Source organism: Rhinopithecus bieti, unplaced genomic scaffold (assembly GCF_001698545.2).
Source record: "Rhinopithecus bieti isolate Rb0 unplaced genomic scaffold, ASM169854v2 scaffold_7683, whole genome shotgun sequence".
NCBI lineage: Eukaryota > Metazoa > Chordata > Mammalia > Primates > Cercopithecidae > Rhinopithecus > Rhinopithecus bieti.
Window position 1 is genome coordinate 3,109,815 of NW_016805834.1, and position 20,601 is coordinate 3,130,415.

Consider the following 20,601-nt stretch of genomic DNA (forward strand, 5'->3'; position numbering starts at 1 on the left):
CAAACACCACATGTTTTCACTCATAAATAGGAGTTGAAAATGAGAACACATGGACACAGGGAGGGGAACATCACATACCGGGGCCTGTTGGGGGTTTGGCGGCTAGGGGAAGGATAGCATTAGGAGAAATACCTAATGTAGATGACGGATTGATAGGTGCAGCAAACCACCATGGCACATATATACCTATGTAACAAACCTGCACGTTCTGCGCATGTATCCCAGAACTTAAAGTATAATAATAATTAAAAAAAAAGAAGATATGTGGCTCACACCTGTAATCCCAGCACTCTGGGAGCCCAAGGCGGTGGATTACCTTGAGGTCAGGAGTTCGAGACTAGCCTGGTCAACATGCTGAAACCTTGTCTCTACTAAAAATACTATTATATATATATACACACTCACACATACACACTTTATATATATATAATATATTTACACACTTTATGTATATTATAATACTTCACATATCTATAGTTATATCTATATATATATATATATATAATTGGCTGTATTGAGATGTCTTGGTTTCCTTGAGGTGTAAAGATGGAATAATCTTATAATTCATGCTACCAGCTACACTCAACCAGTGCCCTTTCTCACTCGGAGAGGCTCCCTTATTGATCTTTCAATCTAATTCCAGAATTTTTCAGTCACTTTTGCTTATTAAGAGAGTTTTGTCTATGAAGACTTAGTTGTACCTGTTTCAAAACCTCAGTCTTCTGTTCTACTCTGAGCTCTCTTCTTCCCCACAATGCAGGTAAACCTGAAGTTCCAGGGGTGGGGAGGTATGGAGACTGCTCTCCCACTCTACTTCTCTCCTCCTGTGCTTCTCATCTGGGGTTGGGACAAGGACTAGGTGAAGAGAAGGAGGAAGGGAGGGATGGGGAGAGAGACAGTAAGAGGGAGAGGGAGAGAGAGAGGAAGAGAGAGAGAGTGAGAGTCAAAGAACATTTTCTGATCTACCTGATCCTGCAAAATGGGCTGTTGATTTTTGTCGGTGGTCATAAGGTAGATAACCTCCTATCAGTGATGTGAAGGCCCTGTGCCTTTTCTGTTGGTCTTCACAACTGGTCTAGTGCTTTGGAGAGTTGTGGATATGTAATGAGCACAGATTAACCCCGGGTAGACAGGTGAAGATTCCAACACAGGTTTGGCTGCTGAGGGACTTCATCTTGAATATCTCCCCCAGGTTTGGTCATTGTCTGGGAGATTTGGCTACATTTTCAGACTGACCTTGTGATGGTATATTTTGCCACATATTTTTTATGTGTATGTCTCTTTACCCCATACTGTAGCAGTATTTCACAAATCTTCAGCCTTTAATTTCATATGCCTGCTTACTTTTAAGATTAGGTTATGGGAAAAAAAGTTTTCATCTACCTGCCATAGCCCAAAATTGGGGTCTGCAAAAGGGCACAATTCATCTTCTGTACCCACTTTGTAACCTTGAGCACATAGTTCTTGCTCCTTCTTCACTGGCCGTTCCACCACACCATCTTCTCCCAGAGTTTTTTTCCTGCTCTAGTAGCACTGGAGCAGGTCAGCACACCTGGTGACTGACCAGACCTCCAGCTAGGAAAGATGTCAGCCTCCTCTCCTTTCAGGCACTTAAAAAATGTTTTAGAGACTCTCTTGGGCCCCCCTTCCTAAGATTCAGGGGATGGGAACTAGTTAATTGCCCACCAGATGGGGATGAAATAAGTGGATAATCCCTCTCTGCATGCTGCATTTCACCCCAAACTTGGTTTTTGACCCATCCAAGTCTTTTGTATTTCATGCAAAGCAGACAAAAACACTCTTAAATTTCTTCCCAAATATTTTCCATTTCTGGTCTAACCCCATCTCAATAAATATAAGCACTATTCTTTCTGTTGCCAAAAACTTAGTACTCATTCTTTATTTTCCTTGTTTTCTTTACTGTAGTAAATATCATTTGGCAACAAGCATTTCACCTCTATCTAGTGAGCTGAAAAGCAGAAAAGATAATCTCCCAGGCTCTCTACATCCGACTTTCTGGAAGTGAATTAGATTTTGTCAATTAGATACACTCATTTGGGATTTGGATGGAAAAAGTGAAAGTGACCATCTTTCTGTCATTTTAGCTATTTCTGCTGTCAAGCCAGATCATGAACACATGACTTTTTTTTTCCAACAGGACTTTATCATCTGGTCACCAGTTTTATAGGTATTATGAGGCAGTGATAATGGTAGCCTCCTGATCCCGCCCACTGATCTCTAGCATCAGAGCCACCATGATGGGTTCTTGAACTCAGTATTTCCAGTGGTGTTATCCTTTAGTCCTGATTGGGACAGAAGTAGCAAATCCTGAAAAGTCAGTTCTTGTGTTTTGGTAGTCTGTCCTGGAAGTATGCTCCCCTAGGCTTTGCAGTGATTTTGCAATCACTTTATTCCCTGTGTTAAAATTCCTTTTTGTTTAATATATAGAAGGGTTCTACACTGAACTTGAAGAAACTATACCAGATCCTCAAGTATGAGATCTAGGATTGTTTATGACCCATTTGGGTCTTAGAGTAGTGAAGATCTAGTTATTGCTTGAAAATAGGACACAAGTAGTGTCTGGTATGCAGTATAAAAATCACTCAATTATGTTCTTAGACTTCCAGAATGAACAATCTATTTTATAGGGAAGTGTTTGGTGGACCGTGAGGCTGATGGAATAGGTCAATAGAGTAAGAATTTGAAGTACAAGGGAGGTGAAATGGGCTGAATTCTTTAAAAGGCACTGGAGAAATTAAAGACATGGTATAATTTGCAGTTTTAAATTCTCTGCTCAAGATGTGGTAGACAACTAAGAAACTTTTGTGATTTCCTAAAAGAGCCTTTTATTTCTCATAGCTACAAATTTGATATAGCCAAAAATGAGTTATAGAATCTGATTCAATAGGTCACCACATTTCAATGTAATTTAATTCATGGCCTTTCTAGATCTGTTATGTGAAAGATAGTTTACTTATATTGGAAAGCGTGGGATGGTGAGAACTGAAAATGGGGACACTTGGATGTAATCGACTCTGGGTATTCTGACCCTCAAACTCTGTTTAGCCTCTCTTGCCAGAAGCCTTGGCAGAGGTGTAGATAAATATAAGTGGCAATATATTGTAATGGTGCTTGTGTAGGGAGGAAAGAACTTAAGTTAGAGGTGGTCAAATGTGTTGGTGTGGGTGCACTTTACCAGAGATCCTGTTTCAACATGCTAGTCAAGGAGCTGTGAGTGGTTCTGTTTACTTGTTTTATTGACCAAACCTGGCTTCTGTAATGGCCTGTCTCAATTAGATTGAAATGGTAGAAAATCCTTGATTGGATTTAAAGAAGTTACAGAGTTGCTTGAAGATGTTTGTGCTGCATATGCTTGCACCACCCAGAAGTGGAAATTATAACCCTACTTAGGGGTGGACTTAAAGAACAGTAGGAAGGAAATTCTTTTTGTGGGCATAACTTCAATAGGTAATTTTTTAAACTTTCCTTGGAAAGAGTGCTTGGTCAGAAGTATGAATTTACATTGATCATGGTCAGTAGCAAACAGTTTTGCTGCATAATCAAGGACTTAGAAACAAGTTTGAAGGATTGGGAACAAGGAATACTGGGGAAGAGGTATGTAAGGTATCAGAGAATATACCTAAGTGAGCATATTTGTGTTCCATGTGATTGCTTAGTAACAGATGCAGCTGCAAAAGGAGGAACTTAATTATATGGTCAACCAGTTGACCTAGTCTGTACATGTCAACCAGCATATGCCACTATGTGCACAGTGAGCTATGAAATAGAATAATCATTTAATATATTGTCTAAATTGGAGAACATTTGAGAGTTAAAGCAATTAATAATCTGGGAAAGCAAGCATGAACCAGAACTATCTTCATCAAACTGGGATACGTGGCTACTGTAGCTATAAATGAAGAAGTCATGATGGCAGGGGTGGGAATTACAGAAGGAATTACTATTGCAGACTACCTCTCACCAACACTGCTGAGTGCTCAAGCTGCCAACAGCGGAAATTAACATAATGCTTCTGATACAGCAGCCATTTAGAGGGAATTGAATATTACATTAGCCCTCTTTCAGTATGGAAGCCAGCAGTGTTGTGTCTGCACCAAATGAATTTTTGTTTTCCCACACCAAGTTTCTGCCAATACTGTCATTCATTGACTTACTGAATGACTTACTCATTATCACAGTTTGCACACAACATTGCATATGCTAAGGAATTCACATTACAAGGGAAATAAGACAGTTGACTGACATTGATAATAGTAAAGGTCCTACTATGAATATTGACCTTAAACAAAGTGAATTGGCTTATATTGAAGATTAATTTGCTCTATCTGTGTGTGTTCATCTGTTCTCATGCTGCTCATAAAGACATGCCTGAGACCAAGTAATTTAGAAAGAAAAGAGGTTTAATTGACTTATAGTTCCACATGGCTGAGGAGGCCTCACAATCATGGTGGAAAGTAAATGAGAAGCAAAGTCACATCTTACATGGCGGCAGCAAAAGAGCATGTGCGGGGAAACTCCCTTTTATAAAACCATCAGATCTCATGAGACTTATTCACTATCATGAGAACAGCACAGGAAAAACCCACCCCGATGATTCAATTACCTCCCACCAGGTCCCTCCTATGACACATAGGGATTATTACAATTCAAGGTGATATTTGGGTGGGGACACCAAACCATATCACTGTTTGAAGATAATAGGAGTTTGGGATGCAGTTCTAGAGTGTATATAATAGGAGTTTGGGATGCAGGTCTAGAAACACCAAACCATATCACTGTTGGAAGATAATAGGAGTTTGGGATGCAGTTCTAGCAGTTTGGGATGCAGTTCTGTCTGCTCCAGGCATGTGGTTTCTCTCATAGGCAGAGTACATGTATCTGGGAATTAAGGAGTAAAAATGGAAGTGACATGTCTCACCAATTAACCGTATAATCTACTCACAACAATTTTGCTTCTCAACTTTTGGCTTTTCTAGATGAAATCTAGTAGAGATTATCCTAACTAGATTAAGTAATCTCAGTGGCCAGGGGAGAAATACTTCTATATGAGGGACATATTAATGGTTTCATTAAATGGGAAGTTCTTGATCTGCTCATTCCACCTTTTTACCTCTCTGTTTTTATAACTTTTCACTTTACTTACTCTATTCCAGCCACACTGGCTATCTCCTCTTCTTCCTCCTTCCTCCTCCTCTTCCTCTTCTTCCTTTTTCCTCTTCCTCCTCTTCATCTTCTTCCTTCTTTCTCTTCTCCTCCTTCTTCTTCCTCCCCACCCTTTCTTCTTCTCAAATAACAAACACACTCTACCTGAGGGCCTTTGCACTGGTTGGACCCTCTTCCTGGAATGTGCTGCCTCTAAATATCTGCAGTGCTAATGCTTTGCTTCCTTGATGTATTTTCTCAAATATTACCTTTATAATGAGACCCACATTGAACATCCTATTTTAAATTAACCCACCTTTGACTTTTTTGGCACTCCTTATCACTTCTTTCTTTTTTTGTAGCATCTATCATCTACCTTACTATATAATTTATCAATATGATGTTTATTATTTATTGTCTGTCTCCCCCATGGAGGCTGGAATCTTTGTTTTGTCCACTGTTGTCACCCAAGCACTGAGAAAAGTCACTAATGTGTATTAGCCCTTGGTAAATGTTTGTTAAATGAGTAAATCAATAATTGAGATTGATGCTTGAATTATTGTTAATTCTAAGAATTCAGAGTTTATTCTGGAAAACTTCTGAAAATTCAATTTTAGGCAAATGGGCCCTGAGATTTAGATTAATCCTAGAAATACATTGAATCTAAATGAAAGAATTTCTGCTCCTGATGATGTCAAGGAATCTTAAAATTGCAAGGGGTTTAAAGTTATACTCTGTCAACCTACATTTCCCTTCTTAAAGTGCAAAAGGTTTAATGAGGATCTTATCAATTTTCTGTTGTCCAGGGATTTTGCATTAGGAAATTTATACTTCCAGAAATTTGCTAAGCAGGCTTGAGCTTAATTCCATTAAGTGTACAAAACTGCATTATCTCTTTTTTATTTTTTTATTATTTTTTATTTTGCTTTAAGTTCAGGGATACATGTGCAGAACGTGCAGATTTGTTACCTAGGTATACATGTGTCATGGTGGTTTGCTACACCTATCAACCTGTCATCTAGGTTTTAAGCCCTGCATGCATTAGGTATTTGTCCCAATGCTCTCCCTCCTCTTGCCACTCAACACCTGACAGGCCCCAGTGTGTGATATTTCCCTCCCTGTGTCCATGTGTTCTCATTGGTTGACTCCCATTTATGAGTGAGAACATACGGTGTTTAGTTTTCTGTTCCTGTGTTTGCTGAGAAGGATGGCTTCCAGCTTCATCCATGTCCCTGCAAAGGACATGAACTCATTTTTTTAATGACTGCATAATATTCCATGGTGTATATGTGCCACATTTTCTTTATCCAGTCTATCATTGATGGGCATTTGGGTTGGTTCCAAGCCTTTGCTATTGTGAGTAGCGCTGCAATAAACATATGTGTGCTTGTGGTTTTACAGTAGAATGATTTATAATCCTTTGGGTATATACCCAGTAATGGGATTGCTGGGACAAATGGTATTTCTGGTCTTAGATCCTTGAGGAATCGCCACACTGTCTTCCATAGTGGTTGAACTAATTTACACTCCCACCAACAGTGTAAAAGCGTTCCTATTTTTCCTCATCCTCTCCAGCATCTGTTGTTTCCTGACTTATTAATGATTGCCATTCTAACTGGTGTGAGATGGTATCTCATTGTGATTTTGATTTGCATTTCTCTAATGACCAGTGATAATGAGCTTTCTTTCATATGTTTGTTGGCCACATAAATGTCTTCCTTTGAGAAATGTCTGTTCATATCCTTTGCCCACTTTTTGATGGGCTTTTTTTTTTCTTGTAAATTTGTTTGAGTTCTTTGTAGGTTCTGGATATCAGTCCTCTGTCAGATGGGTAGATTGCAAAAATTTTCTCCCATTCTGTAGGTTGCCTGTTCACTCTGATGGTAGTTTCTTTTGCCGTGCAGAAACTCTTTAGTTTAATTAGATCCCATTTGTCAATTTTGACTTTTGCTGCCGTTGCTTTTGGTGTTTTAGACATGAAGTACTTGCCCATGCCTATGTCCTGAATGGTACTACCTAGGTTTTCTTCTAGGGTTTTTATGGTATTAGGTCTAACATTTAAGTCTCTAATCCATCTTGAATTAATTTTCGTATAAGGAGTAAGGAAAGGATCCAGTTTCAGCTTTCTACTTATGGCTAGCCAATTTTCCCAGCACCTCTATATCCTGAATGGTATTGCCTACGTTTTCTTTTCTAGGGTTTTATTTTTTTAGGTTTTACAATTAAGTCTTTAACGAATCTTGAGTTAATTTTTGTGCAAGGTGCAAGGAAGGGGTCCAGTTTCTGTTTTCTGCATATGGCTAGCCAGTTTTCCCAGCACCATTTGTTAAATAGGGATTTTTTTTCCCAATTGCTTGTTTTTGTCAGATTTGTCAAAGATCAGATGGTTGTAGATGTGTGATGTTATTTCTGAGGTCTCTGTTCTGTTCCATTGGTCTATGTATCTGTTTTGGTACCAGCACCATGCTGTTTTGGTTACTGTAGCCTTGTAGTATAGTTTGAAGTCAGGTAGCGCAATGCCTCCAGCTTTGTTCTTTTTGCTTAGGATTGTCTTGGCTATACAGACACTTTTTTGGTTCCATATGAAATTTAAAGTAGTTTCTTCTAATTCGGCAAAGAAAGTCAATGATAGCTTGATGAGAATAGCATTGAATCTATAAATTACTTTGGGCAATATGGCCGGTTTCATTATATTGATTCTTCCTATCCATGAGCATGGAATTTTTTTCCATTTGTTTGTGTTCTCTCTTATTTCCTTGAGCAGTGACAAAAACCATATTTTCTATGAAGCTTCCTAGTAGCAGAAATGAGAAAGCTCTCTATATACTCAAAGTTTCGGGCCGCTGATATCACATTGATTTCGTTTAGAAATGTAAACCTAGTAGATCATCACTAGAGCTGATGAGATTGGTGGGTGGTTGTGAAGTAAAAGAAGACACTTAAAAATTGTCAGTGTTCTTTTAACCAAAACAATGACAATTAATAATTCATTTCTTCCCCTGCAGGAGACAGAAAGTAATTAAAGTGTCAAGTCACTAAGATTCAAATTTCTAGTAGCTTCCTGTTACATCTTGTTGCTATATTCTGAGGACATGGCTATGAAGTGTACCAGCCTTCTATGACATGGAGACTTTTACATTCCTTGAGTTTCCCTGTATGAGCCTAGGTGTAGCTCAACCTGCATTCACTCAAGCACTCAACATGGAATCCTCAAGCATTCATTCATGGAATGCTGACTCTGTACCGGGATTTTATGGCAATCCTTAGAGGAATTTAAAGTCAGTGTTATTTTACTATGATAAATACCTTTCTTGAAGGATGGAAGATTATACAATGTTCATTTTAACTCCATAAAACAGGGAGTGATGTAAATGCTTCATTTTCCCCTTTCCCTAGAGTCAATCCCCACCCCCACTCTCTCCAAGAGACAATTTTGGGGCGAGGAGAAGGAAAGGGGAATAAAAGGGTCGCTTCAAGTATCTGTGTGTTTTAGGCACCATATTAGTCACTTCAAATACATGATCTAATTTAGTCCTCATACCAATTTTGAGAGAGGGCTCTTATCCCCATTTTCAGGATAATAATAAAGGGACTCAGATTAAGCAAAGGTCGCACAGGTAGTAAGGAATAGAGTGTGGGACAGACACCAGGTCTGTTCAACTTGGGCCCCTTTTTTATCTGATACAGTCTTTATTATGTTTGTCTTCTCACTGGGAGAGAGTGAAGGTAGTTGAGTTGCCAGTCATAAGATGATTACTTTTATTTTAAAATCTTAAATCCATATACAAAGATACATAGATTACTGCCTAAGTTCATATTTGTATGAAGTACAAAATGTAGCATATTTGGTTCAGAGTTATTAAGCTAATCTGGTTAAATAGGTTTGACCCTGGAAACTCAAAAATAAAAAAAATTTACCTGAATGTTCTTCCCATGGTTTGTTGTTGTTTGTTTGTTTGTTATTTTGACAATTATAATATTTAGCAAAAGGAATATACTGGTTTAAATAACTGATTTTTTTAACTTTCAAATCTTTGATTAAGAATGGAAACATTACAATAAATTTTTTGGTTGAGAATAACAAATACTGTTCATGTGTGAAAGGAGTTTTATTTATTAGCCACAATTCAGCTTTTTTCCCCCAACAAATACAGGCATACTTTACCAGAAGGTGGCACTCTAAGAACACTATTTTGATATTTGGATTTAGGTGGACAAGATGGCCTGAGTCTGTTATGCTGTGTGTGTTTGTGTGTGTGTGTGTGTGTGTGTGAATGTCTATTTGAAACGTAAAACAGGAAGCATAATAAAATTCCTTTTAAAAATTACGCACCTTTAAAGATAAGCTGATCTAATTATATTACATGATTTGTATATTCATGTTTTATTGAGAAAACAAGTAATAATGATAATTATTTTGTTTGATTAAATTGCTGTTTCCAAATTGCATTGTTATAATCCAAAAAAAGCAGAAAATTATATCTTTCCTTTTCAGACACATTCAAAGTATGTTAACAAAAACATACTTTAGAGACTCCTGCAATCGAATAAAATTCCTATATGAAAAAATTTACTGCTTACATTTTTTGTTATCTCTCAGTCATGGCTAAATACCAAAAATATCTAATTAGTTAATCTTGAAATTTAATATTTAGTTTTTAACAATATTCTCTTGATTTAATTTCATACAAATTTTCTAAAATGCCCTGTTACATTAATAAATGTCTGGTGTGTTTTCATGAGACGTGCTTCTTGGCGATTGAAATCTTTATTGTGTTAGCACCTTTTTTGTTTTTTCAACACCTTCAAGCTTATTCAGTAAAGAACTTTCCTTACATTGTCAATGGTATCAATGGTGAACACTGACTTTGGAATTATAAGGCCAGGAGTAGACCCAGATGACATCAACCATGTGTTAAAGAAAAAAACATAAAAATAGTTCTATTTCAGCTATATCTAGGCTGTATTTTTATATGCATTTCTAAAGATTTTCATAAACTCAGTGGTTACTGTATGGATATTTTGAGAAATCCATAAACTCTATTTACTTTTTTTAAAATATGAATTCTTTAAGATCAGCTTTTGGTTATAATTCTGATTTTGAATACACAGTATAAAAGAAAGCTCTTTTTAAAATATTTGATTGTGTTTGAATCACTGTAAAGCAAACAGCTCACAGTGACACTTTCTAGTGAGAATATTCACCTTGCCTTAAAGGTGGAACAGTCTGTCTTTAGAGAGTTCAGGAAGAGCACACCTTGAACCTGAGTCCTTCAGCAAGAAGTGTTATAAAGTAGTTTCAGGGGTCATTGTTTACAGTGTAAGATCTTAGAAACCTTCCTCCTTTCCTCAACCCTTACTTTTTTCTCTATAGTTATAAAACAGGGATTCTGTTACTTTATTATTATTCATAACAAAATTCAAAATAATAATTATAATGATGACTTACTGTTTAGAATTCTTTTCCTCAAAGAATAAAAGACAAAAGAAAATATCTCATACCAGTTTGTTTCCACTGTCCCTCTTGTGAGTTCAGGCAGTGTTCTCTCTCTCACTCATTTTCTGTTTCTTAAACTTCTCAACTTAGAAATTATGAACAGGGCTGAGGATTAAATCAATGTGACTTTTATAGAATCAAAGAGAAAGGCCAAGTAGACTTAGAATATGCAAGACTAGACTACTTTTAAAAAACAAATACTCCCCTTAAAATTTACATAACCTTTATTTGATTACAAATGTATAATCTCAAATACAATATGAATATAAATAAAGTTACTATCTAATATTTTGGATTGAATGTTTTTTATTTTATTTTAGGATAAACATGTTCTGACAGTTGTAACAATTGACAGAATGCTGGAAAGGCTGAAAAGTCTAATGAACTTTTAGAGCTCATTCTTAAAGGACTTAATGAATATTTGGAAAAGAAACGCCTCTTTTCCCCAGATTCTTTTCTTGTCCAATGATGAACTTCTTGAGATACTATCTGAGACTAAAGATCCCACTAGGTAAGTAATTTACATGTAGAATACATGACTAAATTTATCTGCTTAAACTTAATTTTTAGAACAAAGTAGAACATAAATATATATAATCATGTTTATATAATTTTTCTACAAGAATGTTCCAAGTATTATATAATCAACTTTGGATAATTATTAAAAATGTAAGTAGTATCACTGAATGAACCATGGAGTCATTTTCGTTTGTTTGTTTGTTTGTTTGTTTGTTTGTTTTTGAGATAGAGTTTCACTCTTCACGCACTGCAACCTCCGCCTTCCAGGTTCAAGTAATTCTCCTGCCTCAGCTTCTGGAGGAGCTGGGATTACAGGCATGCGCCACCATGCCCAGCTAATTTTGGTATTTTTAGTAGAGACGGGGGTTTCACCATGTTGGCCAGGCTGGTCTTGAACTCTTGACCTCAAGTGATCCACCCGCCTCAGCCTCCCAAAGTGCTGGGATTACAGGTATGGGCCACCGCGCCTGGCCAGATTTCTTAACTTATCACATCTTACAGATTTGTCAGAACACGACTCTTTCACAGCACATTCAGAATAAAAGCCACTGCCCTCACGAAGGTTTGTGATGTCCCACACAGATTATCCTTCCCCTGTTATCCTTCCTATTCATCACCTACTAGTCTTCTTGCTCACTCTGCCTGCAGTCTACCAGCTTTTTTGCAATTCCCCAGTAAAAGGGGCAGCCTCCTTTCTCAGTGTACTGTTCCCTTGCCTGGGATACTCCTTACCCAAATGTCCATCACACTTCTTTCTTTACCTCCTGTAAGTCTTTGTGGAAATCTGCTTGAACATCTGTCATTCAGGGAGGCCCTCCCTGACCACCATATTTAAAGAGGCAGCTCCCTCCATGCTCATCTTGCCCTCTTTCCTGGACTTATTTTCCTTGCCTCATTTTCCTTCTGCATACTTGTTATCATCTGGCATACTCTATAATTTTCCTATTTGTTAATGGCACGTCTTCCTCTGGCAGAATATACGCTCCACCATGGTAGAGATTTTTTGACTGTTTTTTTCCCACTGCTCAATCCTTAGAAGACCATCTGATATAAAGTAAACAGTGAATAGATATTTGTTAAACAAATTTGTTAATTTTGTATCTTGTGCCTTCAAAGTAGGGGATATGTAATCTAAACAAAAGGTAAATTTAGGCTCAGATTTCTATCTGAGTTTTTATACTCTGCTTCTTTTTGCCCATTTGAAAGATGAATGCGACCGGTTATTGGTAGTATGCCAAAAATGAGGAGTTGTGTCAGTCCCATCTGTATTACATTGAATAGACTAATGGTTGGATACTGTCAATGCAGTTGACTTAGTAAACTGTAAAGTACCTAAGTTACTAAAGGTAGTCCACAATTTTCAAGCAGTCTCTGAAGATCCCAGTTGAAATGACTACTTTTGTGCATTTGAAGATTCTTCAGATTCATGTATTTATCTGTTAGTCAAGATTGGTTTTCTCCTTTTGTTACCTTTAGCATCTTTTAATTCATTATATTGAAGACAAAGCCTTGTGGTTGTCTCTGTAGCTCTTACTGTAATTGTAATTTTACAGATGTTTTGTGATTATTCAGTTAATACTGACATCTCCATGGACTATATAATCCAGGTAGGTAGAGCTTGTGTTTTTTTGTTTGTTTGTTTTGGGGGTTTCTGGTTTTTGCACAGCACTTCATTCCCAGCAGCACCTAGCACAGGTCTAACACTACACATTTATGAACTTCAAATGAAGATTGCTGCATGAGGAACACTGGAATGAATGTAAGGAATTGTTTTAACTTGGTTAATTCTCTTAAAAATATTTTTCCTGACAGGGTGCAACCCCACTTGAAGAAATGTTTTGAAGGAATTGCAAAGGTAGAATTTACGGAAACTTTAGACATTACTCACATGAAGAGCAGCGAAGGAGAGGTTGTGGAACTCATAGAGATCATTTCAACAGCCAAAGCCAGAGGTCAAGTGGAGAAGTGGTTGGTTGAATTAGAGAGAGTTATGATTAACTCCATCCACAAGGTAGCCGATTATACTTATGATTTTTAGAAAAGGATGCTAGAATATGAATGTTATTAGAAATATACTATTTTTTACTGTTATTTAAACAGAAATGGAGGCATGGAATTACCATTCAAATGTGATAGATAACTTGAAGGCAAAGAGATGGTCTATGATAGTAATTTTGTAGTGACTCATTAGAAAAGTGGAACAAAACACCATCCATACTACAGAACACTTGGGTTTGAGTAATGCATCTGCTCATTTCTTGCGGCCACATGCTAGTGCTTTCATCATTAATTAGATACACTTTGTTCTATGCAATCTATCTTTAGTCTTGCCTTGGAAGCACCTCTGTACGTGATCACATCAATCTCTTTGACATGTATGAATCCTTTTTTTCGGTATATGTATGAAATGCATACAAAATGTTAGAAAATAATGTATGCTTCCTACAATTAATAGCAACTTCATATTTTTCACATTTCATAAAACGTACTGTCAGCTCAATCATTTGTGATTATTTTTGCTAATAGAGAATTTCAAGGCACACCAATAAATAAAGATTGAGCACTCCGTTTTTTTTTGTTGTTGTTGTTGTTTTTTTTTTGTTTTACTATAATATGAGCTTAGCATTCAAGTTTTAGTCAAGAATAAAATCATGATGGAGCAAAGGAACAGAAAGGAAGTATAATTAATTAATTAATTTAATTTTTTTTAATATCAACTTTTAGATTCAGAGGTACATGTGCAGGTTTGTTACATAGATATGTTGTGTGATTCTGAGGTTTGGGGAGTAATTGATCCCATCACCCAGGTACTGAGCATAGTACCCAATAGTTGGTATATCAACCCTGTGCCCCCTCTTCCTCTAGTCCCCAGTGTCTATTGTTGCCATTCCCGTCTATGACCATGAGCACCTAAGGTTTAGTTTCCACTTACCTGTAAGTGGGAACATGTGTATTTGATTTTCTGTTCTTGTGTTAATTCGTTTAGGATAATGGTCTCCAGCCGCATCCATGTTGCTGCAAAGAACATAATTTCCTTATTTTTGTGGCTGCATAGTATTATGTGGTGTATATTTATCACATTTTCTTAATCCAGTCCACCATTGATGGCACCTAGGTTGATTCCATGTCTTTGCTATTTTTAGTACTGCTCCAGTGAACATATGAGTATATGTGTCTTTTTTGGTAGAATAATTTATTTTCTTTTGGATATATACTCAGTAATGGGGTTGCTGGGTTGAATGGTAGTTCTAAGTTCTTTGAGAAATCTCCAAACTGCTTTCCACAGTGGCTGAACTAATTTACAATCCCACCAATAGTGTATAAGCATTCCCTTTTCTCTGTAACCTTATCAGCATATTTTGTTTTTTGACTTTTTAGTAATAGCCATTCTGAGTGGGGTGAGATGGTATCTCATCATGTCTGCTGCCCATTTTCTTTTCTTTTCTTTTTGAGATGGAGCCTCACTCTGTCACCAGGCTGGAGTGCAGTGGTGCAATCTCGTCTCACTGCAACCTTCACCTCCCAGATTTTTTTTTTTTTTTTTTTTTTTTGAGACGGAGTCTCGCTCTGCCGCCCAGGCTGGAGTGCAGTGGCCGGATCTCAGCTCACTGCAAGCTCCGCCTCCTGGATTCACGCCATTCTCCTGCCTCATCCTCCCGAGTAGCTGGGCCTACTGGCGCCCGCCACCTCGCCCGGCTAGTTTTTTGTATTTTTTAGTAGAGACGGGGTTTCACCGTGTTTGCCAGGATGGTCTCGATTTCCTGACCTCGTGATCCGCCCGTCTCGGCCTCCCAAAGTGCTGGGATTACAGGCTTGAGCCACCGCGCCCGGCCTCACCTCCCAGATTTAAGCAATTCTCCTGCCTCAGCCTCCTGAGTAGCTAGGACTATAGGCGTGCGCCACCACGCCCAACTAAATTTTGTAATTTTAGAAGAGATGGGGTTTTCACCATGTTGGCCAGGATGGTCTCCATCTCTTGACCTCATGATCTGCCTGTCTTTACCTCCCGAATTGCTGGGATTACAGGCGTAAGCCACCGCACCTGGCCTGCTGCCCATTTTTTAATGGGGTTGTTTTTTGCTTGTTCAATTGTTTAAGTTCCTTATAGAATCTGGATATTAGACCGTGGTCAGATACATAGTTTGTGAATGTTTTCTCACAGTCTATACGTTGTCTGTTTACTCTGTTGATAGTTTCTTTTGCTGTGCCAAAGCTCTTTAGTATAATTAGGTCCCACTTGTCGATTTTTGTTTTTGTTGCAAATGCTTTTGAGAACTTAGTCATACATTCTTTCCCAAGACCAATGTCTAGAATGGTGTGTCCTAGGTTTTCTTCTAGGATTCTTATAGTTTGAAGTCTTACATTTAAATATGAATCCCTCTTGAGTTAATTTTTGTATATGATGAAAGTTAGGGGGTGAAGTTTCATTCTTCTTCATATGGCTAGCCAGCTATTTAAGCACCATTTATTGAATGGAGAGTCCTTTCTCCATTACTTATTTTTGTTGACTTTGTCAAAGAGCAGATGGGTATAGGTGTGCACCTTTATTTCTGGGCTCCCTATTCTGTTCCATTAGTTTGTGTGCCTGTTTTTGTATACATACAATGCTGTGTTGGATATGATAGCCTTATAGTATACTTTGAAGTTGGCTAATGTAATGCTTCTGGCTTCATTCTTTTTGCTTAGAATTTCTTTGACTATTCAGGCTCTTGTGGTTCCAAAGAAGACATTCATACAGCCAACAGACACATGAAAAAATGCTCATCATCACTGGCCATCAGATTTGATCAGAAGAGATCAAATCAAAACCACAATGAGATACCATCTCACACCAGTTAGAATGGCAATCATTAAAAGTCAGGAAACAACAGGTGTTGGAGAGGATGTGGAGAAATAGGAACACTTTTACACTGTTGGTGGGATTGTAAACTAGTTCAACCATTATGGAAAACAGTATGGCAATTCCTCAAGGATCTAGAACTAGATGTACCATATGACCCAGCCATCCCACTACTGGGTATATACCCAAAGGATTATAAATCATGCTGCTATAAAGACACATGCACACGTATGTTTATTGCGGCACTATTCACAATAGCAAACACTTGGAATCAACCCAAATGTCCATCTGTAAGAGTTCTTTATGTGTTCTAAATCCAAGTCCTTTGCCAAATATATGTATTGCAAAAGTTTTCTCCCAACCTGGGGCTTGCCTTTTTATTTGTTTAATGGTTATTTTAAGAAGCAAGTTTTTAATTTCAGTGAAGTTCAGTTTATCGGTTTTTTTAAATGGTTACTGCTTTTCTTGTCCCAAGAAATCATTGCCTACCCCAAACTTGCAAAGAACTTCTCTTACATTTTCTTCTAGATGTTTCATAGTTTACCTTTCACTTTTATGCCTATGATCTACTTCAAAATGATTTTGGAGTCAAGACTGAGGTTTATTTCTCTCCCTATGATATCCTGACCTAGTTTTTATGCTGTGCTCTGGGATACAGCACAGACTGGGGGAACCGGGAGAGCTGAGGCCACAGCACATCTTCCAAAAGGGTTCTCATCAACTCTGGGAGCATGAAAAAGGCTGATGGGTGGGATGTGGGAAAGAGGGTCTAGGAATAAAACTGGTTTTATTCCTAGAAAGCTGAGATTGTCGGTCCTTACTCCTCATCTTTGTTCCTGACATTCTTTCCAGAGGCGCCACAGGGCAGTGATGGCTGATGGGCACCCCCTGGAGTCTGACACGTTCTTCCGAATGCACTGGAACTGTGGCAGGATCATCCTGCAGTCCTGCAGGGGGCGCTTCCTGGGCATTGCACCCAACGGCCTGCTGATGGCCAATGCTACCCTTCCAGGTGAGTGGAGCAGCCTTCCTGCCAGATGATTCCAAGTCAGGGAGAACTTTAGAGGGAGGTGGAATATGATTGTTAAAAAGAGCACTGAAGGCTGGGCGTGGTGGCTCACGCTTGTAATCCCAGCACTATGGGAGGCTGAGGTGGGTGGATCACAAGGTTAGAAGTTTGAGACCAGCCTGACCAACATGGTGAAACCCTATCTCTACTGAAAATACAAAAACTAGCCAGACGTGGTGGCGTGTACCTGTAATCCCAGCTACTCAGGAGGCTGAGGCAGGAGAATCGCTTGAACCTGGGAGGTGGAGGTTGCAGTGAGCCAAGATCGTGCCACTGCATTCCAGCCTGAGCAACAGAGCGAGACTCCATCTCAAAAAAGGAAAAAAACAAAAACAAAAAAACAAAACGCTGGAGTCGGGGTCAGAAGATTTGGGTCTGTACTCGTTCAGTCACTGAATTTTTGTCATCACTTGAGCAAAGCACCTCCTTGAGCCTCAGTTTTGTCATCTATAAAAATGGACATTTCATTGTCTACAACTCTGCGGCCTCACAGAATTGTTGTAAGGATTAAACACATCAACATACCTCAAAGGAAGGAAGAATATTAAAGCTTCTTGGGTTTCGCATGTGCTAGGTACTCTCACAAGCATTTCACAAGCACCTAGTGTAAGACCTGACACATAGTAGGTGTTCATTCAATGTTAAAATATTGACCACATCCTTCTGCAATTAGTGTCCCCCCCTCCTGCTTCCATTTGGGAAAAACACCTAAAGGCAGCCCATCCAGATAATCCTTCCTATTTCTTTCAGGCCCAAATGAGGAATTTGGGATTTTATTTGCCAATCGCCCCTTCCTTGTATTGCGAGGTCGTTATGGCTATGTAGGCTCCTCATCGGGCCATGACCTCATACAGTGCAACCAGGATCAGCCCGACTGCATTCACCTACTACCCTGCCGACAGGGTATCTACCACTTCCAGGGTGAGTGGCTCCTCTTCCCCGCGTGAGGGTTCACAGTCTAGTCCCTGCCTTAGCCCCAGCTCAGACTTCAGGGACTGCCACCCAGGGCCTGCTCATTATAAAAGGAAAAACAGGCTGGGCACGGTGGCTCACGCCTGTAATCCCAGCACTTTGGGAGGCCAAGGCGGGTGGATCATGAGGTCAGGAGATCCAGACCATCCTGGCTAACATGGTGAAACCCCATCTCTGCTAAAATTACAAAAAATTAGCTGGGTGTGGTGGTGGGCGCCTGTAGTGCCAGCTACTCGGGAGGCTGAGGCAGGAGGAATGGCAGAGGTGGAGCTTGCAGTAAGCCGAAATTGCACCACTGCACTCCAGCCTGGGCAGAGAGCAAGACTCCATCTCAAAAAATAAAAAAAAAAAAAGGAAAAACAGGATCTCTGTTTGTTTTCACACTTCAAAGCCCCAGGGTGGGTTGGCAAAACAGACAGCAGTGGAATCCCTATTGGCCCTCCTGCATTTCCATAGAAGGACCTGCCAATGCAGGCAGGATGGGGCAGCCAGGGGAGGATGGCATGCCTCCACAAAGCCCCTCCAAGGCTAGATTGCTGGAGGACTCCCCTATGAATGGCCCACCAACCTGAGCTCTTCCTTCTCCAGCACAGGGGGGATCCTTCTGGTCAATAACATCCTTTGGCACCTTTCGCCCTTGGGGCAAGTTTGCCCTCAACTTCTGTATCGAGCTTCAGGGGAGCAACTTACTCACTGTACTGGCCCCCAATGGCTTCTACATGCGAGCCGACCAAAGCGGCACCCTGTTGGCAGACAGCGAAGACATTACCAAAGAGTGTATCTGGGAATTTTAGGTAAGGGAGAAGAAGAGGTAAGGGGCTAGGGGAGCAGAAGCCATGGGGCAAGAGGAGAAGGGAGGTGGGTGGGAGGCATATGATGGGAAGACCAAAATGCACTCCCAGGCTGACTTCTGTCCCATAATTTGATCAACTCCAGACATTTATTCCAAATCTGTGCCATTTCTTGAGAGTTTATAAACCTGGGCTTGCTAGAGAGGGGAGACAGTTTCCCACTGCTATGCCACACTGACTCGTGGGCTTGCAAGCATGCCTGGAGGGGACAGAGTGAGGTATTCTTGTACATCTCTATCTTCATTAAGATGCAGAATTTCACTCTATTTTTAGGGAAAATGGACGACTTTGATCATATGTGTAGGTAAAAAAAGATGTGCTTTCTATCCTTTGCACTTTCTATCCCTACCTCTTGGACTTGACTACAAATATTCTTGAATATTTGTCCTCAGCTCCTACCCTTCTCCTGACCTCTAATGTCATGTCTCTCCAACCTCCTGATAGACAGTTGACTTGACTTCATCCTGACAGTTCCTAAAAATCATCATAGTTGATATCAACCTGCTCATCTTCCCTTCCTAAGATGATCCTGTTTTCCTGCCTTCCCCAGGACCATCTTGGGCATTTCCTCCTCCCAAATGCTCAGGCTCAAGAGCTCAGCACCATCTCTCCACACTTTCTTTCACTTCCTTCATCAAACCCTGGAAATTCTTGGCTACTTCTTTAACAATGCCTCTTGCATGCTTGCTCCTTCTTAATTATTATTGCCACCGCTTGGCTCCAGGCTTTTTTCCAGAAGCACTGCTTCTACGGCTCCCCCGAAGCATTTCCTGCTGCCAGATCCATCCATCCAATCTCATCTCTAACATCCAATCTCATTTCCACTCTGTTTGCTTTTATAACATGCTGCTTCCCTTCCATCATTCCCTGTTCACACTCTTCAGGGCACCTTGTTGCTCTTGGTCTTGTCCCTTCCTAATGGACCTCACTTTCCTGACTTATTGTGCAAAGTGCTTTGTTTTTGACATCACGCAGACCTGGAATCAAGAGCTGCTTCTTGTAAGTTAACTTCACATATGTCTAGGGTGGATCCCTCATCAAGAATGGGATAAATCACTTTATTCTCTTTCCTCCCACAGGATCTTACCCAGTGTTCTAAAAGCCAGAGATCAGCAAATGACTAACTTGATTGCTGAACCATTTATATTTCCTCTTTCCTCTCCAGGTCAATGGGATGTCACCTACCAAAATCCAAATCCTCCAAGAAAAACAACTACGCTAAATGGAACAGGAACCCCAGAGTCAAGATCCAAGAGAAGAATATCTGTTACAACTCTTCCTACCCAGTTTAGCAAAACACCTGTTTTATGCAACAATACATCACAACAGGCCACCCCCAAGATCCTTGTGTGCATCTGACTCAGTATAGAGTAGGGGTCTGGATGAGGGTTGAAACAGAGGCCCCAGGCTGCTCTAAGTTCTATCCAGGAGAGACCAAATGGCAAGCAGTTCTTCCACTGATCCTTCCCGTCCCTGTCCAGAACTGCTAGATATTTTCCAGTGAACCCATGAGTAGCCAGCATTGCCCTGAAGGGTTTAGAATCCAGTTATGACTTTAAATATCTTTTTGGTTTATAAAAAAGGAAAGACTTAATCCTGTGGGCACAGGATAATGGTAATAACACCTTATGCCTGTATAGGCCGCTTTACCTCCTCCTACCACGATCTATCCACCTTCCCCACCCATCAT

The 20,601-nt window shown here is 39.5% G+C and overlaps 1 protein-coding gene across 3 annotated transcripts in view; it reads left to right on the top strand.

Annotated features, from left to right (window-relative positions):
* The window catches only part of FSCN3 (fascin actin-bundling protein 3), a 30,655-nt gene extending 10,269 nt beyond the window's left edge, over window positions 1–20,386 (top strand). Inside the window, exons 4-7 of one of the 3 annotated variants that reach the window (XM_017873825.1) lie at window positions 16,872–17,031; window positions 17,839–18,009; window positions 18,649–18,854; window positions 20,077–20,251. In XM_017873825.1, the coding sequence (XP_017729314.1) occupies window positions 16,872–17,031; window positions 17,839–18,009; window positions 18,649–18,854 (537 nt within the window). In that variant the 3' untranslated portion in view covers window positions 20,077–20,251. Of the gene's footprint in view, window positions 1–16,871; window positions 17,032–17,838; window positions 18,010–18,648; window positions 18,855–20,076 lie in introns of all 3 variants that reach the window. The other 2 variants (XM_017873824.1, XM_017873826.1) reach the window with 2 other exon arrangements.
* Window positions 20,387–20,601: the final 215 nt, after the last annotated feature.